Here is a 20,178-nt window from a genome sequence, read left to right as displayed (position 1 = left end):
TTTCGTAAAAACCGAGCGAGCGGCTGCTAGATTTGGGTCACATAGCTGTCGGCTTGCATTCGGGAGAGAGTAGGTTCGAACCCCACTGTCAGTAGCTCTAAAAGTGGTTTTACGTGGTCCTATTTTCACACCAGGCAAATGCTGGGGGCTGTACCTCAATTAAGGCCACAGTCGCTTCCTTCCCACTGCTAGCCGTTTCCTATCCCATCGTCGCCATAGACCCATTTGTGTCGGTGCGACGTAAAACGAATTGTAAAAAGAAAACCGTTCGTAAAATATCATTCATCTTCACAATAAAGAAATCTACAAAAATTCACTTCACGCATGAACTAAATGTTCAAAAAAGTCCCCAGGCAGCACATGGAGCAATCAAGACATGTTGTCTGGCCTATTTATAACGAATGCTGCGGAGCTACACGAGTTCTCGAATTATTATTATTATTATTATTATTATTATTATTATTATTATTATTATTATTATTATTAAGAAGGAAGTCAACTCCCGGACGATACTATCTTTACATCGGTCTGTTTTTAGACCAACTTTGTTTTTCGGGAACGAAAGCTGCCCGAACTCAAGATATCTTATTCGTAAGTTACAAATAACAAATATGAAAGTAGCAAGAATGATTGCTGGTACAAACAGGTGGGAACAATGGCAGGAGGGTGCTCGGAATGAGGATATAAAGGCTAAGTTAGAAATGAACTCGATGGATGAAGCTATACGCATAAGCCGGCTTCGGTGGTGGGGTCATGTGAGGCGAATGGAGGAGGACAGCTTACCTAGGAGAATAATGGACTGTTATGGAGGGTAAGAGAAGTAGAGGGAGACCAAGACGACGATGGTTAGGCTTAGTTTCTAAAGATAAGAGGTATAGAAGTAAATGAGGCTACAGCACTAGTTGTAAATAGAGGATTGTGGCGGCATTTAGCAAATTCACAGAGGCTTGCAGACTAAACGCTGAAAGGCATAACGGTCTATAATGATGTATATGTATTATTATTATTATTATTATTATTATTATTATTATTATTATTATTATTATTATTATTATTATTATTATTATTATTCAGGTAATCATGTGTTTAATGATACTGTTTTACCCTTAACGTCGTCCGGCTCAATGGCTAAATGGTTAGCGTGCTGCCCTTTGGTCCAAGGAGTCATGGGTTTGATTCCCGGTCGGGCTGGGGATTTTAACTTTCTTTAGTTAATTCCCATGTCTCTGAGACTGGGTGTTTATGCCGTCTTCAGCATTAGACTTCATCTTAAGTAGAGCCCCATCCTCATAGACGCGCAGGTCGCCCATACGGAGTCAACTCGAAAGACCTGCACCAGGCCTCTTCGGAGCCCACACGCGCCAATGATTGACCCCTAGCGTCTTGCAGTGAAAGAAAATAAACTAACTTATAGACATCCAAGTTAGAGATGTATTGGCTAAGATACGTGATCAAAAATTTGCATTCAACATAGCCAGATTCCGTTAAAAATATTTTACCTGTAAATATACACCAAAAATGAGTACCAGGTTAGTTCCTGAGAGCAAAGGTGGTCGGGCGTAGAGCTAACCACTCTACCTCATCAAGCGCCGATGTTATGGATAGTGGAAGCCTTTACCTTCCATCCCTCCAGAGGCACTCATGGCATGTACGGACATGACTTTCCTTTCGCTGTAAGTATAACTTGCTAGACATAGATTGAATGAATGAAAACCTACAACCGGTTTTCCAGTCAGGGATGGAATGAATGAAGCCCCCATCTTGTGGCGAAGATAGGAATTGTACCGGCTGCAGAAGCCTGTCGCACTCCTCTGGGGCAATGATTAATGGCTGACAGATGAAATGAAATGATAGTTGAGAGTGTCGCTGGAATGAAAGATGACAAGGAAAACAGGAGTACCCGGAGAAAAACCTATCTCGCCTCCACTTTGTCCATCACAAGTCTCACATTGAGTGACCGGGATTTGAAAGACGGAACCAAGCGGTGAGAGGCCGACGCGCTGCTATCTGAGCCACTGAGGCTACTTACTAAACATATCGTCGTTGCCGGGACAAAACCTCCTATGTGATAATATTGTTGAGATATACTGACCCGCAGCACATACTTTATGAAGAGCGAGAATGCCTTCACAATATTCCCACACTATTGCACCTTAGATAATAGAACCTTACCGGCCAAAGTTCTAAGCTAAAATATTTCACATGGGAGGTTTTGTCCCGGCAGTGACGATATAATATGTAAATACGACGATTCACTTCAGCCCCCTCGAAACTCTAATGAACGTGATTAAAGCGTAGGGGTACAGCCCGCATAATGGATGATTCGTAGATTTATTCAAGAAATTGTTCAATTACCAGCCAACCCCAAGATCCTAATTCAGTGATCGCCTTTGTCATTGACTCTGAAAGGGACACTTGTTGATTGAACTAATTCCCAGTTAATATAATTCGTTAGGACCAAAAATGCACATTGCATGGACCAATTTTACTAGACCGTTTGGACAAATAATTCTTATTTGCAATGTCCATTTGTATGAAAGAAGGAAGGAGATGCAAAAAAGCAACTCGACAACATGAGCAAGATACCCAGAGGGGCAGGACTACGGATTGCCTACGAAAAGAGAGACTCTCAACACCACCGGGAATTGGAAAATACCAGAGGACAGCGTGCAGAAAGCAGACAAGTCTAAGTACCTTGGAGAATATGTAACAGGAAGGAACAGGAGCAGCGAGAGGATAAATAAGAGGGTGAAAAAGGTGAGGATGACCTACCTTGCGACTGGAGAAATGTACAATAAAAGAAACATTCCTACTGACGCGAAGATCAGGCTCTGCAAGTCAAAAGTGAGGAACGCACTACTATACGCTGCCAAGATCTCCGAAGTTAAGCAACATTGGGCGTGGTCAGGAGTTGGATGGGTTGCCACGAGCTGTTGGTGGGGGGTAAGGGAATGGAGGAGCGGAAAGGAACTGGCCACCCTACCGCACGTAAACTCCGGCTTAGGAACACCTCTGCGGAGGTTCGGACCTGCCTTCAGGCAGAATAACCCTTACCTACTTTCACGTACCGTGTGAGTTGCAGAATGAGTCTTGTAGATGTAAGTTTGCATTCAGAGGATGATGGGTTCAAACCCCACCAGCGGCATCCCTGAAACTTGTTTCCTCTTGGTTTCCCGTTCTCACACAATGTAAAAGCCAGAGCTGGATTTAGATTAGGTAAGGCAATGGTCACTGATTCCCAATCCTAGATCTTTCCAATATCAACGTCACCGTAAACCCATCCGCGTTAAAAGACCGTGTTATGGTAAGTCCGTGTTTAACGTGTGACGTACAGACGACCTGCTATAACGACGGATATAGTCGCACACCGTGACACACTTACATCTTAGACAATTGCAGGATGTTCTCAAATGGTCCACCACACCCAGCGTCAACGTTGCATGGAAGACCTTCTCTCTCATTTCTGCCACTATAACAACGAAAAATATTTCCCCAGTCTTGAGTGATTATCTTCGATATGAACACGACTTGATTTAAAATATGTGCAGAATATTTAAAAAATTATAGTTTGTTGAACATAATTTATAAGTTAAAATTTTTGTATGTCAAATGAAAACATTATATCTACGATATAATATGTTTCGTCAATCAAGTAGAAACGTTTAGGTTCTTTAAATCCAGGAATAAAAATAATCAGTGAAACATACTGTGTAGAAATGTACCTACGAATTGTATATCCTATTACCTATACTGAAACAAGTTTGACTCAAATGAACCGAAGAAGAAAAATTATAATGAAATGCTCTCTGTTGCTGTGTACAGGCATTTTCATTTGACGGTATTTATTCTGCATGCTCGTCCTGTTTTACTCCAGCAGAGAGTGGGCGAGTTGGCCGTGCGGTTAGGGGCACGCAGCTGTGAGCTTGCATACGGGAGATAGTGGGTTCGAACCCCACTGTCGGCAGCCCTGAAGATGGTTTTCCCGTGGTTTCCCATTTTCATACCAGGCAAATGCCGCAGCTGTTCCTTAATTAAGACCATGGCCACTTCTTTCCCATTCCTAGCCCTTTCCTATCCCATCGTCGCCATAAGCAAAAAAAGAAAAAATACAACCTCTAACAGAGGGTAGGGAAATTAGAAATCTCTCGGTCAACATGTTACTAAATTTTAATTTTGTCGAGTAAACACCGAATGTGTCACCAGACACCTTTTACGTCATTTATGCCCTTCAAAGATCTAATTACCCACGGTAGCTTTATACCCACGATTCTGAGAACTGGACTGACACTCTACCACTGATACATAGGAGAAACTACTAAAATGAAAAACAAGAACCATAACAATTCTAGGGCCTATGTCACGTCTTTTGAGATACAGTGTCTAAAAGAAAATAAATTTTCGGCTAACAGATTTTCTCGGCATCAGTGTATCTTTAATATAACTGGGCAGGCTGGCCAGATGCCCAAGGAGGTTTGGAGGTGTAAAAAAGGGAGACAATTTAAATAAAACCCAACTGCGAGTTTAGTAAAATCGGGTTTTTTAATGATCAGTCGATAAAATAGTCATACAGATTCTTTGTAACATCGGTGTGAATGAAGCCTAATACAGGCCTATTTACCTCGCTATTTTAACTCTCCATGGCACTTGAAACATTAGAATGCACAAAGCAGTCATCTTCGTACAGGACATGAAGGCCCCTGGAGGGGTGGAAGGTAAAGGCTTCCACTATCCGTAACCTCGGCTCTTGTGGGATAGAGTGGTTAGCTCTACGCCCGGCCACCTTCCCTCCCAGAAATTAACCTGGTACTCATTTTTGGTGTAGGCTGAGTGAGCCCCAGGTCCATGTGCACCTCCGAAAGTGGAAATCTCGTTTTTCTAAATTAGTAGAAAGCACGCATTTACAAAATTAAAATATTATAGAATTAACGGAATTAATAAACAAACCAAGATGACATTTACAAGTGATTATTATTATTATTATTATTATTATTATTATTATTATTATTATTATTATTATTATTATTATTATTATTATACAAAACCGACCAGATTAGTTCAACAGTAAGGCCACGAGTTACTAATCTGGACTCCCGAGTTGCCGTGAGTTCAAATCCCTCCGTCGGCCGTTCTTGAAATGATTTTTCCGTGGTTTTCTACTTGACCTCCAGGCAAATGCCAGAACGCTGCAGTCTTTGACCCCGGCCGCTTCCTACACAAATTCGTACTCAAAAATCCTTTCTTTCGCGAAATAAACCCAACTTAGTGGTCGCTTTATAGGCTATATTGGAGGAATGGAAGGTCCTCGTCGATGGCCCAGTTGTTAGCAAGCTGGCCTTCGGACACAAATAATCCTGGATTCGATTCCTGGCTGGGTCAAGGGATTTTTTTATCTCGAATGGTGAATTCCCTTCGCTTGCGATGTGGGTGGATGCGTATCACCGTTTATTTCAGCTTCCTCCGGCTCTCCATTGGAGGGTTAAGGAAGAAACCCCTCCCGAACCAAAAATGGAATTGGCAAATTATCGTTTATGTATGGGGGTGAGGAGATGGGGTGGGGGAGGCATTTCAAAGACCACCTAGGGCATCATAAACCTTAAACGTGGGCTTGCTACCACTGATAAAGAGAAAGAACCACACATATATGTACAACACGTGTTCTGAGATAATGTGTCTAAAAGGAAATAGATCTTCCTCTCAGCATAGCTTGTCATCTCATCAGAAGCTCGTGGAACTGACGTGATGTTAACTTTGCAATTGGAACTCTCGGCCTTCCCGTCCTTTGGGATTAAAACAACGGATCTCTGGAGAGCACCCTTTATTTCTGGCAGAGGGATGGTCCTCGTCTTTTGTGAGCGACAGATCGGTCGTGTCTCCCAAGCGACAGCTGTACTAACAGTCACCCTTTCCCGTCAGCTGTAGGCCTTACTTTATTCACAGCGGAAATAATCCCTCATGAACCTTGTTATCACACACTCGCCTTCATCTGGTATGTAGGAAGGAAACCTGAGTGAATCATACTCTGATTTTTCTTTTTCAAATTCTGCGACATCTACATACCCATCCGGATGGGGTTAGAATTATATTTTTAGTGACTTAATGGAACAGTTTATTAAGCGATCGCCATCCGAACTCAACTTTTTGGGAGCGAATACTATCGAGGTGTTGTCATCAGACACAGCTTAAATAAGAGAGAACGGTGTCGATGGATTAAATTGTAAGTTTAACAGCTTCTTCCGGGTAACATGCATGTTTTCAAGTGTTTTCCTTCTTTGCCCAACAGCTTCAAACAGCAAATGTGCTTGCATTTAATGCTTTCTATAAAATGTACTCTGGGTCTTCCTTTGCTCCTAATACTTTCCAGTTTCCCTTCAAATAAGGTAGTACACCAGTCAGAACGACGAAGCAAACGGCAAACATAGCTATTTCTTCTCCAGTTTAAGATTCCAGCTAAGGTGCGTGCCTCGTTTGCTGTTTTGCCTCCATCTGTCCAAGGTATTCTTAGGAGGCGATGGCAAATGCCTTAAGTTTCAATACTTCCGCTTTTCGCAACGTCCAATGTTTCTAGCTTACAAAACTTTTCACGAAGTGCTTTCGTACCTCCAAGCTGATAGTCTTAGATGTTAGTAAATACTTCCTTTATTGAGAAAGCTTCCTTTGCCTGTGTAATTCGGGCGTTTACTTCTCTCGTGTATTTACCGTCAGAAGAGATCAGATTTCCTTGGTGATTATTAGCTAATGAAAAGGAAAAAGGATGCTTGACAGAATGGGAATGACAGACTACTGGGGTAAAGAGATTCAGAATAAAGACGAGAAATTCAGCAAGAATTCAGCAAGCTCATGGAACTGACGTGATGTTAACTTTGCAATTGGAACTCTCGGCCTTCCCGTCCTTTGGGATTAAAACAACGGATCTCTGGAGAGCACCCTTTATTTCTGGCAGAGGGATGGTCCTCGTCTTTTGTGAGCGACAGATCGGTCGTGTCTCCCAAGCGACAGCTGTACTAACAGTCACCCTTTCCCGTCAGCTGTAGGCCTTACTTTATTCACAGCGGAAATAATCCCTCATGAACCTTGTTATCACACCCTCGCCCTCATCTGGTATGTAGGAAGGAAACCTGAGTGAATCATACTCTGATTTTTATTTTTCAAGCAGATAATTATGGCAGAATGTGAGACTAAAAGAACATTATCGAAATTCTGTGAAATTATCCGAAATATGTCAAAAACGAAAGAACGGCTATCAAATAAAGAACTAAGAGGTGGTGTGGTGGCTTATGGGGTATGTACAAATAAGGGTTTGAGAGTGATACATAACGAAAATCATTGTTTATTTTGTGAAGAAATCATGAACGAGGCGCAACTATTGAGAGTATGTAGGGGAACTGACACACTTAAGTGATGGTGAATATAAAAAGAGGTAGAAAGTGAGAAATAATTCTATACAATTGTTGAATTCTTTATTGAACAAAGAATGGGTTACACTGGGAAGAATTGCATAATCTTTTTTTTTTTTTGAATGTATCAATCGATCACCACTGATCTGCATTTAGGGCAGTCTTCCAGGTGACAGATTCCCCATTTGTTGTTTTCCTAGCCTTTTCTTAAATGATTTCAAAGAAATTGGAAATGTATAGAACATTTCGCTTGGTAAGTTATTCAATCCCTAACTCCACTTCCTACAGACGAATATTGCCCCAATTTAGGTGAAATATATTGAATCGCGACTCCAAAAATTGAGACTGCATTTCAGTTAATTAACAAAAAATGCTTACAACGAGAAATAGCATTTCCTGGAAATGCAAAATCAGGTACTATACTTCAGTAATCAAAACCGAATATCTCTCTACACATCAGAAACTCTCAATCTCCAACACAAAACACTTAAAAGGACAATTAGACCTGAATGAACGTAAAATAATGAGAAAAATCCTGCAACGAAAACACACCCATTCACTACGTATGAAAGAATACTGGGCTAAAAGAAAAAGCCAACAAATGTTGATTCCGCGTGGTCCTAAGTCAGGGCCTCTCAAACGCCCAAAATTTCACGCGTGCGAACCGAGGCGTAAGAGTTCTGTGCACCGTGCAACGGTCCGACTCGGCTCGGTTCGGGACAGCGTTTTGTCTCGGGGCGACTCGGCTAAGGTAGGCTCAATTTTGCTCGGATGATAGAGCGCTGCAGAGCAAGTAGGGAAGGCAGACAGACAGGCGGAGCGAGCGAGACAGGCGTAGGGAAAGAGAGAGACAGAGCTATTGCTCAAAATCGAAGAGTGGGGGTCTGCACTCTGGTCAACCTAGTGAACTCTCTTTTGCACCTTGCACCGCGCAATACACCGGTGCATGCACCCTGTCGTAAGTGACCCATTCGCGACGAAGAAGAATGTGGCTAAACGAAATGAAAGAGAAAAGAACTAAAAGAATGAAGGGTAGGGTACATGTTTCTCCTAGAATAGGTAGAACTGTACTACATGTGGGACAAAATGAAAGCTAAATGAAAAAGGATGGTAATTTGTGGAATGAGTATAAACATTAATAGCTTAAGTACAACATTTAAAGTAATAATGGTCAAATAATGGTAAGAATATTAATGTAATTCATGTATGTAATAAATGAATTGCAGTAAATGATTACTCCTCCGCCCCCCCCCCCCCCTCCAGTTTCAGGTGATCCGGAACTGGGGGATGGAAGTATTCTCTTGTCTTGTCTTCTAGCAGTTCGTTCATGTGATGAAGTACCTTTTCCATATATTTTCATTCTAGATTACTAGTGTTATCAGTTAATAATAATAATAATAATAATAATAATAATAATAATAATAGTAATATGGTCCCCAGTTACCGGGTTGTACGTCTTCTGAAGTGTACCGCGGCGGAAGTGGAAGACGTTTAAGATGACATTGCAGTATCTACATGCGGCCTTACTGGAGTCCATCGGCACTCGTAATGGTGGTACGGATACGTATATTTTACCGGACTGACTGGCTTAGACAGTAGAGCGCTGGCCTTGCAAGACCGTGTTGGTGTGCTCTATCTGGGATCGGTCCGGTGGTATTGGAAGCAAGTCTCGTTTTGAGAGATTTGTTGTCAGATATTCATTCATAGGAAGAGGAATAGTTCGCCTCACCTGCTATGCTGAACAAGGGCCTTGTAAGGGCGATGGAAAGATTGGAGGTGGTTGGCAAGGAAGAGGAAAGGAACCGGCCGTGGCCTTAAGTTAGGTACCCTGCCGGCATTCGCCCGGAGGAGAAGTGGAAAAACCACCGAAAACCACTTCCAGGATGGCTGAGGTGTGAATCGAACCCCCTCTATTTAGTTGACTTGCCGAGGCTGAGTGGAGCCCGTTCCACTTTTCAAATTTCATGGCAGACCCGGGAATCGAACCCGGGCCTCCAAGAATGGCAGCTAATCCACACTAACCACCACACCAAATACGCGGACAAATATTTAATTTCCTAGAAAAAATGTGGTATATTTTTCTTTGCAAAAATTAAATGATCATAAATATTTCAATAAATGAAACTCAAATCGATAACGATTAACTTATTTCCATGTGCATGGAATTTACCTAGCAAGTGGCTGTGAAGTTTGGGGATCGTAGTTATCAGCTTGTGTTCGGGAGATAGTGGATGCGAACCTCACTGTCGGCAGCCTTGAAGATGTTTTTCCGTGGTTTCCCATTTTCATAACTGGCAAATGAGCTAGAGCTGTACCATAATTATGGCAACGGTCACTTCCAAATCAATCAATCAAAATCAAACAATACTGATCTGCATTTAGGGCAGGTAGCATATTCCATATCTGTTGTTTTCCTAGCCTTTTCCTAAATGATTTCAAAGAAATTGAAAATTTGTTGAACATCTCCCTTGGTAAGTTATTCCAATCCCTAACTCCCCTTCCTATTAACGAATATTTGCCCCAATTTGTCCTCTTGAATTCCAACTTCATCTTCATATTGTGATCTTTCCTACTTTTATAAACGCCACTCAAACTTATTCGTCTACTAATGTCATTCCACGCCAACTCTCCGCTGACAGCTCGGAACATACCACTTAGTCGAGCAGCTCTTCTTCTTTCTCCCAATTTTACCCAGCCCAAACTTTGCAACATTTTTGTAACGCTACTCTTTCGTCGGAAATCACCCCAAAAAAAATCGAGCTGCTTTTCTTTTGATTTTTTTCAGTTCCTGAATCAGGTAATCCTGGTGAGGGTCCCATACACTGGAACCATACTCTAGTTGGGGTCTTACCAGAGACTTCTATGCCCTCTCCTTTACATCCTTACTACAACCCCTAAACACCCTCATAACCATGTGCAGAGATCTGTACCCTTTATTTACAATCCCATTTATGTGATTACCCCGATGAAGATCTTTCCGTATATTAACACCCAGATACCTACAATGATCCCAAAAAAAACTTTCACCCCAGGATCTGTGAAACTACCGCGAATGAAACAATCACTTTTCTAGAGTATGATCAAAGAGTCTTCTATATGTCTCTCTGTCATGGCCATCCATCAATACTTCACATCACAGCCTACACGGTTGCTAGGTAACATCGCGTCAGACATTTTGTATCGCTAATTTCGTGATGCAAATTTTCAGATGACCCCCAGTTATAAGACATGTTTATCTCAACCCACTGTCGGCAGCCCTGAAGATAGTTTTCCATAGTTTCCCATTTTTATATAAGGCAAATGCCACGGCCAATTCCTTCCCACTCCCTAGCCCTTTCCTCTCCTGTCGCCGCCATAAGACCTATGTGAGTCGGTGCGACGGAAAACAAATTCTAAGAAAAAAATCCATATCTCAAAATGTTATATGCATCTTCTTAATTGTAAGCCTAATAGTTTTCCAGTGAAAATATTTTTGTGTGTTGGAGGCTGGATTGCGCGATAAAATCCAAAAGCAACAGGTAAACTGTTAGTTTTACAAAAGAAAGGAGAGCACACCTGCAGGATTTGTAATTAAATTTCCTATATAAATGTTCCTACGCATTTCGTTTGTAAATCTGAAATAATTTGACAGAAAATTACGGTTGTTTTTACGTGCTAGGGGAGCATTTCGAAGATGAGACAGAGGGCCTATAGGCGTTTCCTTACAATTTGCTTTACATCGCACCGACACAGACAGGTTTTATGGCGACGATGGGATAGGAAAGGCCCAGGAGTGGGAAGGAAGCGACCGTGGCCGTAATTAAAGTTCAGCCCCAGCATTTTCCTGGTGTTAAAATGGGAAACCACAGAAAACCATCTTCAGGGCTGCCGACAGTGGGGCTCGAACCCACTATCTCCCGGATGCAAGCTCACAGCTGCGCATCCCTAACCGCACGGCCAACTCGCCCGGTGGGCCTGTAGTCTGCAGCTCACCTCGACCATGGTGTTGTGTCACGGGAAGACTGGCGCGAGCTGTTATTGGTTAAAATTAATATAAAGCTGTAAAGGATTCCACGCGTGTGATGTCGCGGGTAAACTCTAAATCATTCAGATGAGAACGTAGGAGCTAGTTAAACCGTGATTAGATTCCTTGGTGTTATTCAACAAGAGTAGGCTATGTGCCGACAACGGGTCTCATTATAATCCCGCATCAAACATGCAGGTCGCCCATGGGAGTCAAATATAAATACCTGCACTAGACGAGCCGAATATGCCCTCGGACCCTCCCATTACTAAAATTCATACTATAAATAAATAAATAAATAAATAAATAAATAAATCTATGATAGCCTAATAAAAGGAAGTGGTTGTCAGTCTGTGTGTGCGCGAAGCCCAGCCTAATCTATGATACGCAGAAATCTGAAATTTGTATCATAGGTAGACGGAAAGGCGTGCAAATGCAACTCGATGCCGGATTATTCGCGTTCATTGGTGAGTTATGAACGAAAAACCGGCGGACAATGTGTGTTGGGATATGGCAATCCATCGTGCTGTCACCAGGATTAAATGCATAGATTCACTGTCGTTGGACAACGTAAGATAAATAATACAAGTCAACGAGCCATTTTAAGTCCATGGCGTATGAAGCCATTTTCCGTCCCCGACACTAGGAGCCATATGCAGTCCGTAATATCCGATTTTTCTGTGCGATGCCCAGCCATATCTACGGCACGCAGAGATCTGAAATGCTTAACATAAGCGTTTTCTTAGATCTATCTTTATAAGGTAAAGGAAGACCTGCTGTCATTAATTATGTATGTTGGGTATTCAACCTGAAGGCTGGTTTGACCCTCTGCAGCTCCGCCAACAGCTGTCATAAATAGCCTAGGCATCACTGAAGAGGCGTACTTGGGAAATGAGGAGTGAGGTAGTTTCCCGTTGCTTTCCTCAACGAGCCAGCCGTTGCTGTTGCATATCAGTCTGCCAAGCCCACTGAAATGCATGCACCAACCGACCCTATGAGCGATATTTTCACACCATTCATAACAGGGACTGACTGCATAAGCAATGGTATTACTAGCATTACTCATACCTCAGTCACTTTCATATTGTCAAAGCCAAGGATGAGACTGGGACAGGTCAATGAAAGTAAATTTTATATAGCCCATACCAGAAGACACAGTGCACTGTAAACACTACATCTCGCCAGCAAAGGCATCATTAATTATATATTACGTTTAAACATTTCAATTATTTGTTTACTTAATATTTACCCGCTAGAAATGTCATTCATTCACTTATTATCTTTTTATTGCAACGGGTCTGCAAACTTCTTTCTTTCTTTCTTTCTTTCTTTCTTTCTTTCTTTCTTTCTTAATCCGTTCACCCTCCAGCGTTGGTTTTACCTCGGACTCAAGGAGGGATCACACCTCTACCGCCTAAAGGGCAGTGTCCCGGAGCGTGAGACTTTGTGACGGGGTATACAGCTGGGAAGGAGGACCAGTACCTCGCCCAAGCGGCCTTACCTGCTATGCTGAACAGGGGCCTTGTAAAGGATGGGAAGATTGGATGGGATAGACAAGGAAGAGAGAAGGGAGCCTTAAGTTCGGTACCAGCCCGGCATTTGCCTAGAGGAGTAGTAGGAAACCACGGAAAACAACTTCGAGGATGGCTGAGGTGGCAATCGAACCCCCCTTTCTCTACTCAGTTGATATCCCTAGGCTGAGTAAACCCCGTTTCAACCCTCATACCACTTTTCAAATTTCGTGGCAGAATCGGGAATCGAACCCGGACCTCCGAGGAGGTCAGTTAGTCGCGCCTGCAAACACTTCGAATTGCATGTATGGTTAATGCTTAATATTTACTTTCAGTTTTAGAGAAGGGGAGAATTTCGCTATACCAGCATTAAAACGTGAACCATATTTCCTTTCTACTAGCTCAATCGTATATTATTTAATTTAGGTTAATAATCAGTCAAGCCGTCTAAAAGAACTAGATCTACCTCATCTTCACTGGAGAACTTCGATCCCCATTCAAAAGTTTCCGGAATTCCTAGATAAATGTCCCTGACTAATATACTATCACAGACGTTCAATTGTACGTTCCGCAGAATTATAGATATAGCTGGAATGAAAATCACTCTAGTTGAAGGACTGAACTCCATGCAATCTGTAAATGAATGTGCCACCCCCATTAATTCAATATTGACCCGCGGAATAATATCCGGTTGTACTACGAGGCTTTGTATCGACAAGAAAAGGTTGGGAATGACGGCAGTGATAAATGTAACACACACTCTACATTCAAATTATGCATAGTTCTAAACTTTCTATAGTACTAATTTTCCTTTCTACCTGAAGGAAGTTCGTCATTGTTGAGAAATAACATAGCGACACACAAAATTGGATGTGATACGAACGTGAACAAAAAGATAGGTATTATCAACTACATGGCTTTTGACTAGTTTCTATCGTGTCTAACCAACCCTCATCTATTTCTCGGAGAGGAAAAGTGCGCGAAGTGGGGGGAAAGGGTCATTGATTCGTGATTTCCAGGTGGTTTCTTAAAGTGTGTGGTGTGGACATTAGTTGGAGATTGGTCATACGAAAGCTCTTGGTGTATAGATTTGCAGAGTGTCTTTGAAAGCATAAAAATTTCCTGCCGTATACTTTAAAATTATTAAAGAAAAATGTAGCATTCTGATCAGCCAATACGCTTGCCAGTATTTCAAGGCCACCTGGACTGTAAGAGCGCTAAGGCATCCGATGCGAGAGGGGTGATGGAAGGGGGCAAGTACGCATGCGCAGTTGGACGTGTTCCTGGTCAGCTGTTCCAGATTGTGTCGTGTAGCAGAGAGTCTCTTAGTGGAGGAGCTATTCAGCGCAATGTTAATGTCTCTTTGTAGCTCTCCCTATATCTTCTTATATATATTTAAAACACTGGGCTGATTTTTGTTACCGCGAGTTTGAGAGAACGGCTGACCCGATTAACAATTCGCTTGGCGTTTTGTATCAGGATCAAGAAAGTTCAAGGCAAACCACTGGGACGTGCAGATTTCAATTTGTCAGCCAGTTTTCAGCCGTGGTATATGTTGCAATGTCAAGAGTGCGAAGGCTTGACGTCCTTATAGTTGCCATACTGCCAAAAAGCAATTGTACAAATCTTATATATACTTATATATGGAAATCCTTCACTATTTACCCCATTGACAGTCATATTTTGACGAATTTTGGTTAGTTATTATTATTATTATTTTAGTTGTTGGGGAACTGAAGGGATGTTAGTCAAGTACTTTGTTTTTTCAAAGGAGCTCCTTCATCTGCCTTCATCAATCACCGCTGATGTGCATTTAGGACCGCCCAGGTGGCAGAATCCCCATCTGTTTTTTTTACCTAGCCTTTTCTTAAATTATTGCAAAGAATTTGGAAATTTATTGAACATCTCCTTTGGTAAATTATTCCAACCCCTAACTCCCCTTCCTACAAACGAAGATTCCCCCCCAAATTGTTCTCTTGAATTCCAGCTTTATCTTTATATTGTGATCTATCCTACTTTTAAAAACACAACTCAAACTTATACGTCAACTAATCACATTCCACGCCACCTCTCCACTGACAACTAGGATCACACCACTTAGTCGACCACCTCGTCTCCTTTCTCCCAAGTCTTCCCAGCCCAAACTTTGCAACATTTTCGTAACACTACAATTTTGTTGGAAATCACCTAGAAAAAATCGAGCTGCTTTTCTTTGGATTGTTTCCATTTCTCGAATCAAGTAATCCCATACACTGGAACCATGGCCTCTCCTTGACATCCTTACTTCAATCCCCTAAATACTCTCATGTGCACAGATCTGTATCTTTTATTTACAATCCCGTTTATGTGATTATCCTAATGAAGATCCTTCTTTATATTATACCTAGGTACTTACAATGATCCCCGTAAGGAGCTTACACCGCATCAACACAGTGATTAAAACTGAGGAGTGAGGAATCTGGCACAAGTAAGGAAGTTTTGTGAGGTGATAGGACGATAGTAAAACTGAAGTATAATAATAAGTGTGATAATATTACACAATAGAGGCACATTCCATGCTCCTGCTGGACCAGTGGTGAATCAGTTACCATGATCATAGCTGGTTTCGCTGTTTACCACATCATACATGGAGGGAGAGGGAGAGAGAGAGAGAGAGAGAGAGAGAGAGAGAGAGAGAGAGAGAGAGAGAGAGAGAGAGAGGGAGAGAGAGTGTTCATACTGGGGGACCACAATGCCATATCACATGAAACTCACAACCTGACTTTTAACCCCGTTTATCATCGTACCACTGCCTGCTGTCCTTCTCACAACATTGTCCAGGTCTTTTTGCAGTTGCTCACAATCTTTTAACTTATTTATTACTCTGTACAGTATAACTTTATCCGCAGAAAACTTCCCTCTGATTCCAGGTCTTTGCTCATATCATTTATATATAAGAAAACATAAAAGTCCAATAAAATTATTATTATTATTATTATTATTATTATTATTATTATTATTATTATTATTATTATTATTATTATTATTATTATTATTATAACAGCTCATAAACTAATGCTTGTGCTCTCCTGTGCAGCCGTGCGATCTTGGACAATGACGACGTGCGAGCCGATTCACCTCTCTCGGGATTGCTGCTTCACGACTTCTGGGGCACCCCGCTGGCACACAGTGGTTCACATGGCTCGTACCGGCCGCTCACCGTCTTGTCGTTTCGTCTCAATGCTCAGCTCGCACCCAGCACCTTCCACCTGGTCAACAGCCTCCTACACAGCGCGACAACTGGAACGTTCGTACGCCTGGTACGCCACCTCACCCGACGACCGGTCACCCCTTGGGCAGCTGGCTTGCTCTTCGCCGCGCACCCCGTGCACACCGAGGCTGTGGCGGGACTCGTTGGTAGAGCTGATGTGGGTGCAGCCCTCTTCTTCCTGGTCTCCCTGATGGCGTTCACCAACCACATCAAGTTCCGTGACAAGGCCAGTAGTGGTAGGAGCCATGCCTACCTAGCCCTCCATATTGTACTGGGCCTTTGCTCTATGCTCGCCAAGGAGCATGGGGTAACTGTGTTTGTGATATGTGTAGTGTATGAAGTGCTTTACTCAAGATACTCACCTTTAAAATTAGTGAGTGCTGCTGCAAGACGACCGTCCTCAAGAACTTCTGTCCTGAAACAACATGATGTAAGTAATACTTTGACTTAATCTATACCAGCGATTTTCAAAGGATGAGCCGCAAAAATGATAATATATTGGGCAAACATGAGCACGTAAAAACATATGTATTAAGAATTTTAATAATGATATTTATTAGTCTTATAGAACCATAGAGAAGTTAACAGAAACTGAAAGATTAAGGCTACTCGTCCACTGCTGGAAGCGACTACACGCGATTACGAGATCAGGCGACTACGTGTGCGCACTAGCGCGACTGATCCCAATACACTATTGCCAACACAATTTTAATTTAATAAGCTAGATCATCAACAAATATAAGCTAGATAAAGCTAAATCGGAACTAGAAAAAGTAAAAAAAATCCAAAAAATTTATAGCACTGCTCACCATGTAGAGTGAAATTGTTCTTTGTTTTGTTCAATTAGCAAAGTACTATAACCGCAAACCATGGATATTTAATTATGTATACTGAGTTAGTCCTGACAGGTGGATGGAAGTAGTGATTATTGACTTAAGAGGAAGTACAACTGGCCAACCATCCTTTGTGAAACACTAATCAGGGAGAAAAAGTGGAAGAGGTCCGACACTTTGAAAAATGAGGATATCGGCCAAAGAAAGACAAGGACCACGAAGGGCGTGAAAGTGAAAGACTCCCTAGGGTTCGTGACATAATACCGTCGGGGTCGGAAAAGAAAAACAGTTGACCAAGGGATGTCGGATAGGATAGATTAAAGTGAGGAGCCTGGCACAAGTAAGGAAGTTTTGTGAGGTGATAGGACGATAGTAAAACTGAAGCATAATAGTAAGTGTGATAATGAAAAAAAATTAAAACCTACAACCTGTTTTCCAGTCATTGACCGGGTTAGGGATGTAATGAATGAAACATGTATAGGCTGTTATTACAATGGGGTCGCCACGCCCAAGGTGATTTATTAATGAGTGATAGATGCTATGAAATGAGAATGGAGAGTGTTGCTGGAATGAAAGATGACAGGGAAAACCGGAGTACCCGGAGAAGAACCTGTCCCGCCTCCGCTTTGTCAAGCACAAATCTCACATGGAATGACCGGGATTTGAACCACGGTATCCAGCGGTGAGAGGCCGACGCGCTGCCGTTTGAGCCACAGAGGCTCCCAAAGTGTGATAATATTACATCATAAGGGCACATTCCATGCTCCCGCTGGACCAGTGGTGAGTCAGTTACCATGATCATAGCTAGTTTCGCTGTTTAACACATACATGGCAAGAGAGAGAGAGAGAGAGAGAGAGAGAGAGAAAGTTCATACTGGGAGGACCACAATGCCATATCACATGAGGCACGTTGAAGGAAATAAGTTAGATTTAGCCGGGGAAAAGCTACAGCGGGAATATTGTTCTTTTGTCGCTAAACGTCGGATTAAATAAGCTAGATTTAGCGGGAAAAACTAAGTTGGCAACACTGATCCCAAAGCTAAGATTGTAACAGAACCGCGTCCACTGCAAGTGGCCTCGAGCAGTCGACTTCACGCGACTATAGCCGACAACAGGCGACAAGCAACAGATCGCCATCGAATGGGATTTGCCGCTTGTAGTCGCTTGTACTCCACGGTTCCTGCAAGCATCCGATTGTCTGTCGTCGTCATATGCAACATTATTTTTATTATTACTACAGTATCAATCAACATTTGTCATGGATGTAGATATTGAAAAGTTGATAAGTACGCTTTGTGAAAGAACACCCCTGTGAAATATGAAACATAAACGCTATCATCCTCGAGATATACGACGCAAACTCTGGTCGAAAGTTGCAGGGGAAGTGGGTGTTGATAATGATAAGTACACTTATTAAATTATTATTTATTTAATATGGCGGTCTGAGTAGCTCAAATGGTAGAGCGCTGGCCTTGTGAGCCCATCATGATAGGTTCGGTCCTAGCTCGGTCCTATGGTATTTGAAGGTGCTCAAATACGTCAGCCGCCGGGCTGAGTGGCTCAGACGGTTAAGGCGCTGGCCTTCTAACCCCAGCTTGGCAGGTTCGATCCTGGCTCAGTCCGGTGGTATTTGAAGGTGCTCAAATACGTCAGCCTGGTGTCGGTAGATTTACTGGTACGTAAAAGAGCTTATGCTGGACAAAATTCCCGTACCTCAGCGTCTCCAAAAACCATAAAAGGTAGTTAGCGGGACATAATACAAACAACTTTATTATTATTATTATTATTATTATTATTATTATTATTATTATTATTATTATTATTATTATTATTATTACTTCAATACGATAACGTGTGCAGTTCCTGTTATAATATAAAATGAAAATGAAATGAAAAACAGCACATTGAAGTGGAAACAGTACTTAAAAAATTTCAATTATTCGGTTCGTGTTCACAGAAGTATGCTATAAATTTGTCTCTGATGCCATAAGCAGTAGTAACACTTCTGTTTTCGCCTAGTGAAGCAAATCTCGTGGGTGCACCACCGGTTTCTGATTGTGACTGTCGATGTAATAATGCCTCAGCTTGTTGTTCACCTTCTGTAATAATTTTAATAACTTGAAAACGCTTACTACAGAAACTCATACAGACCTGTATGGAGTACGAAGTCGCCTGTAGTCGCTTGATCACATAGTCGCTACCAGTGGACGAGCAGCGTAAGAATGGCCAGTCAGTAATTCCATTAATATTACAATTCGAAAAATACGGGTTCGTTTATTTTTGAACAACAGTTACAATACAATACGATACAATGGATTTATTTTGTCTGGCGAGATTAAGGCCATTAGGCCCTCTCTTCCATCTAACCAGAAAATACAGTATCGACATGTGCAATTTAAAATAAATAGACTTAGGCCTACAATTGAAATATCTTGCAACTACTAAACAATGCAATATTATGATGAAAAGCAAAAAATTAAAAATAGGAAAAATAAGAAAATGATTATTATTATTATTATTATTATTATTATTATTATTATTATTATTATTATTTACACAATTATGACATGATTACCTAATTTCAATTAACCTTGATAATAACAGTGAGATTATATAAAGTCTATAGTTTGAGGAAGGCTAAATCTACAAAATTTCCATAACATACAAATAACAATATAGGACTTCATCTATTACTTACTAGGTACCGGTGACAAAGTTGCCTAAAACTATCAGGTGAGGCTCCTCTAACAGAGACGGGTAGTGTATTCCAATGTCGTGCCGAAGAAATAACAAATGAGTTTGGGTATCGTATGGTGCGGTGAGGTGGAATAGATCAGAGTGTATCAGATTTTGACCGTGTTCCGAAACTGTGATTGGATGAGAGGTGGTGAAATTTACTGTACAAGTAGGGAGGTAAGCATGAGGAGAGTATTCGATGAAGAAGGCATAAAGCATGAAGATTACGGCGCTGTTTGAGTTTTAGCCAACCGAGTTCATCGTAGGCAGGTGTAACATGGTCAAAGTTACGTAGGTCACATATATAGCGAACACAGGCGTTTTGCGCGCGTTGTAGTTTGTCGTTAAGAGTAGCAGTCAGGTCGTTGTACACGGCGTCACAGTAGTCGAAATGAGGTAATACCAGAGTGCAAATGAGGCGTTCTTTTAATACTCTAGAAAACATGTTGCG

At 41.8% G+C, this 20,178-nt stretch overlaps 1 protein-coding gene across 1 annotated transcript in view; it reads left to right on the top strand.

Moving 5' to 3' along the window:
• LOC136867421 (protein O-mannosyl-transferase TMTC2) overlaps positions 1-20,178 on the top strand; it is a 289,097-nt gene that overhangs the window by 46,335 nt on the left and 222,584 nt on the right. The window contains exon 2 of the mRNA XM_067144624.2: positions 15,985-16,588. Within this exon, the coding sequence (XP_067000725.2) occupies positions 15,985-16,588 (604 nt within the window). The remainder of the gene's footprint in view (positions 1-15,984; positions 16,589-20,178) is intronic.

The sequence above is a fragment of the Anabrus simplex genome, chromosome 3 (assembly GCF_040414725.1).
Source record: "Anabrus simplex isolate iqAnaSimp1 chromosome 3, ASM4041472v1, whole genome shotgun sequence".
Taxonomy (NCBI): domain Eukaryota; kingdom Metazoa; phylum Arthropoda; class Insecta; order Orthoptera; family Tettigoniidae; genus Anabrus; species Anabrus simplex.
The sequence above is the reverse complement of the archived record's forward strand: the minus strand, read 5'-3'. Positions and strand labels throughout refer to the sequence as shown.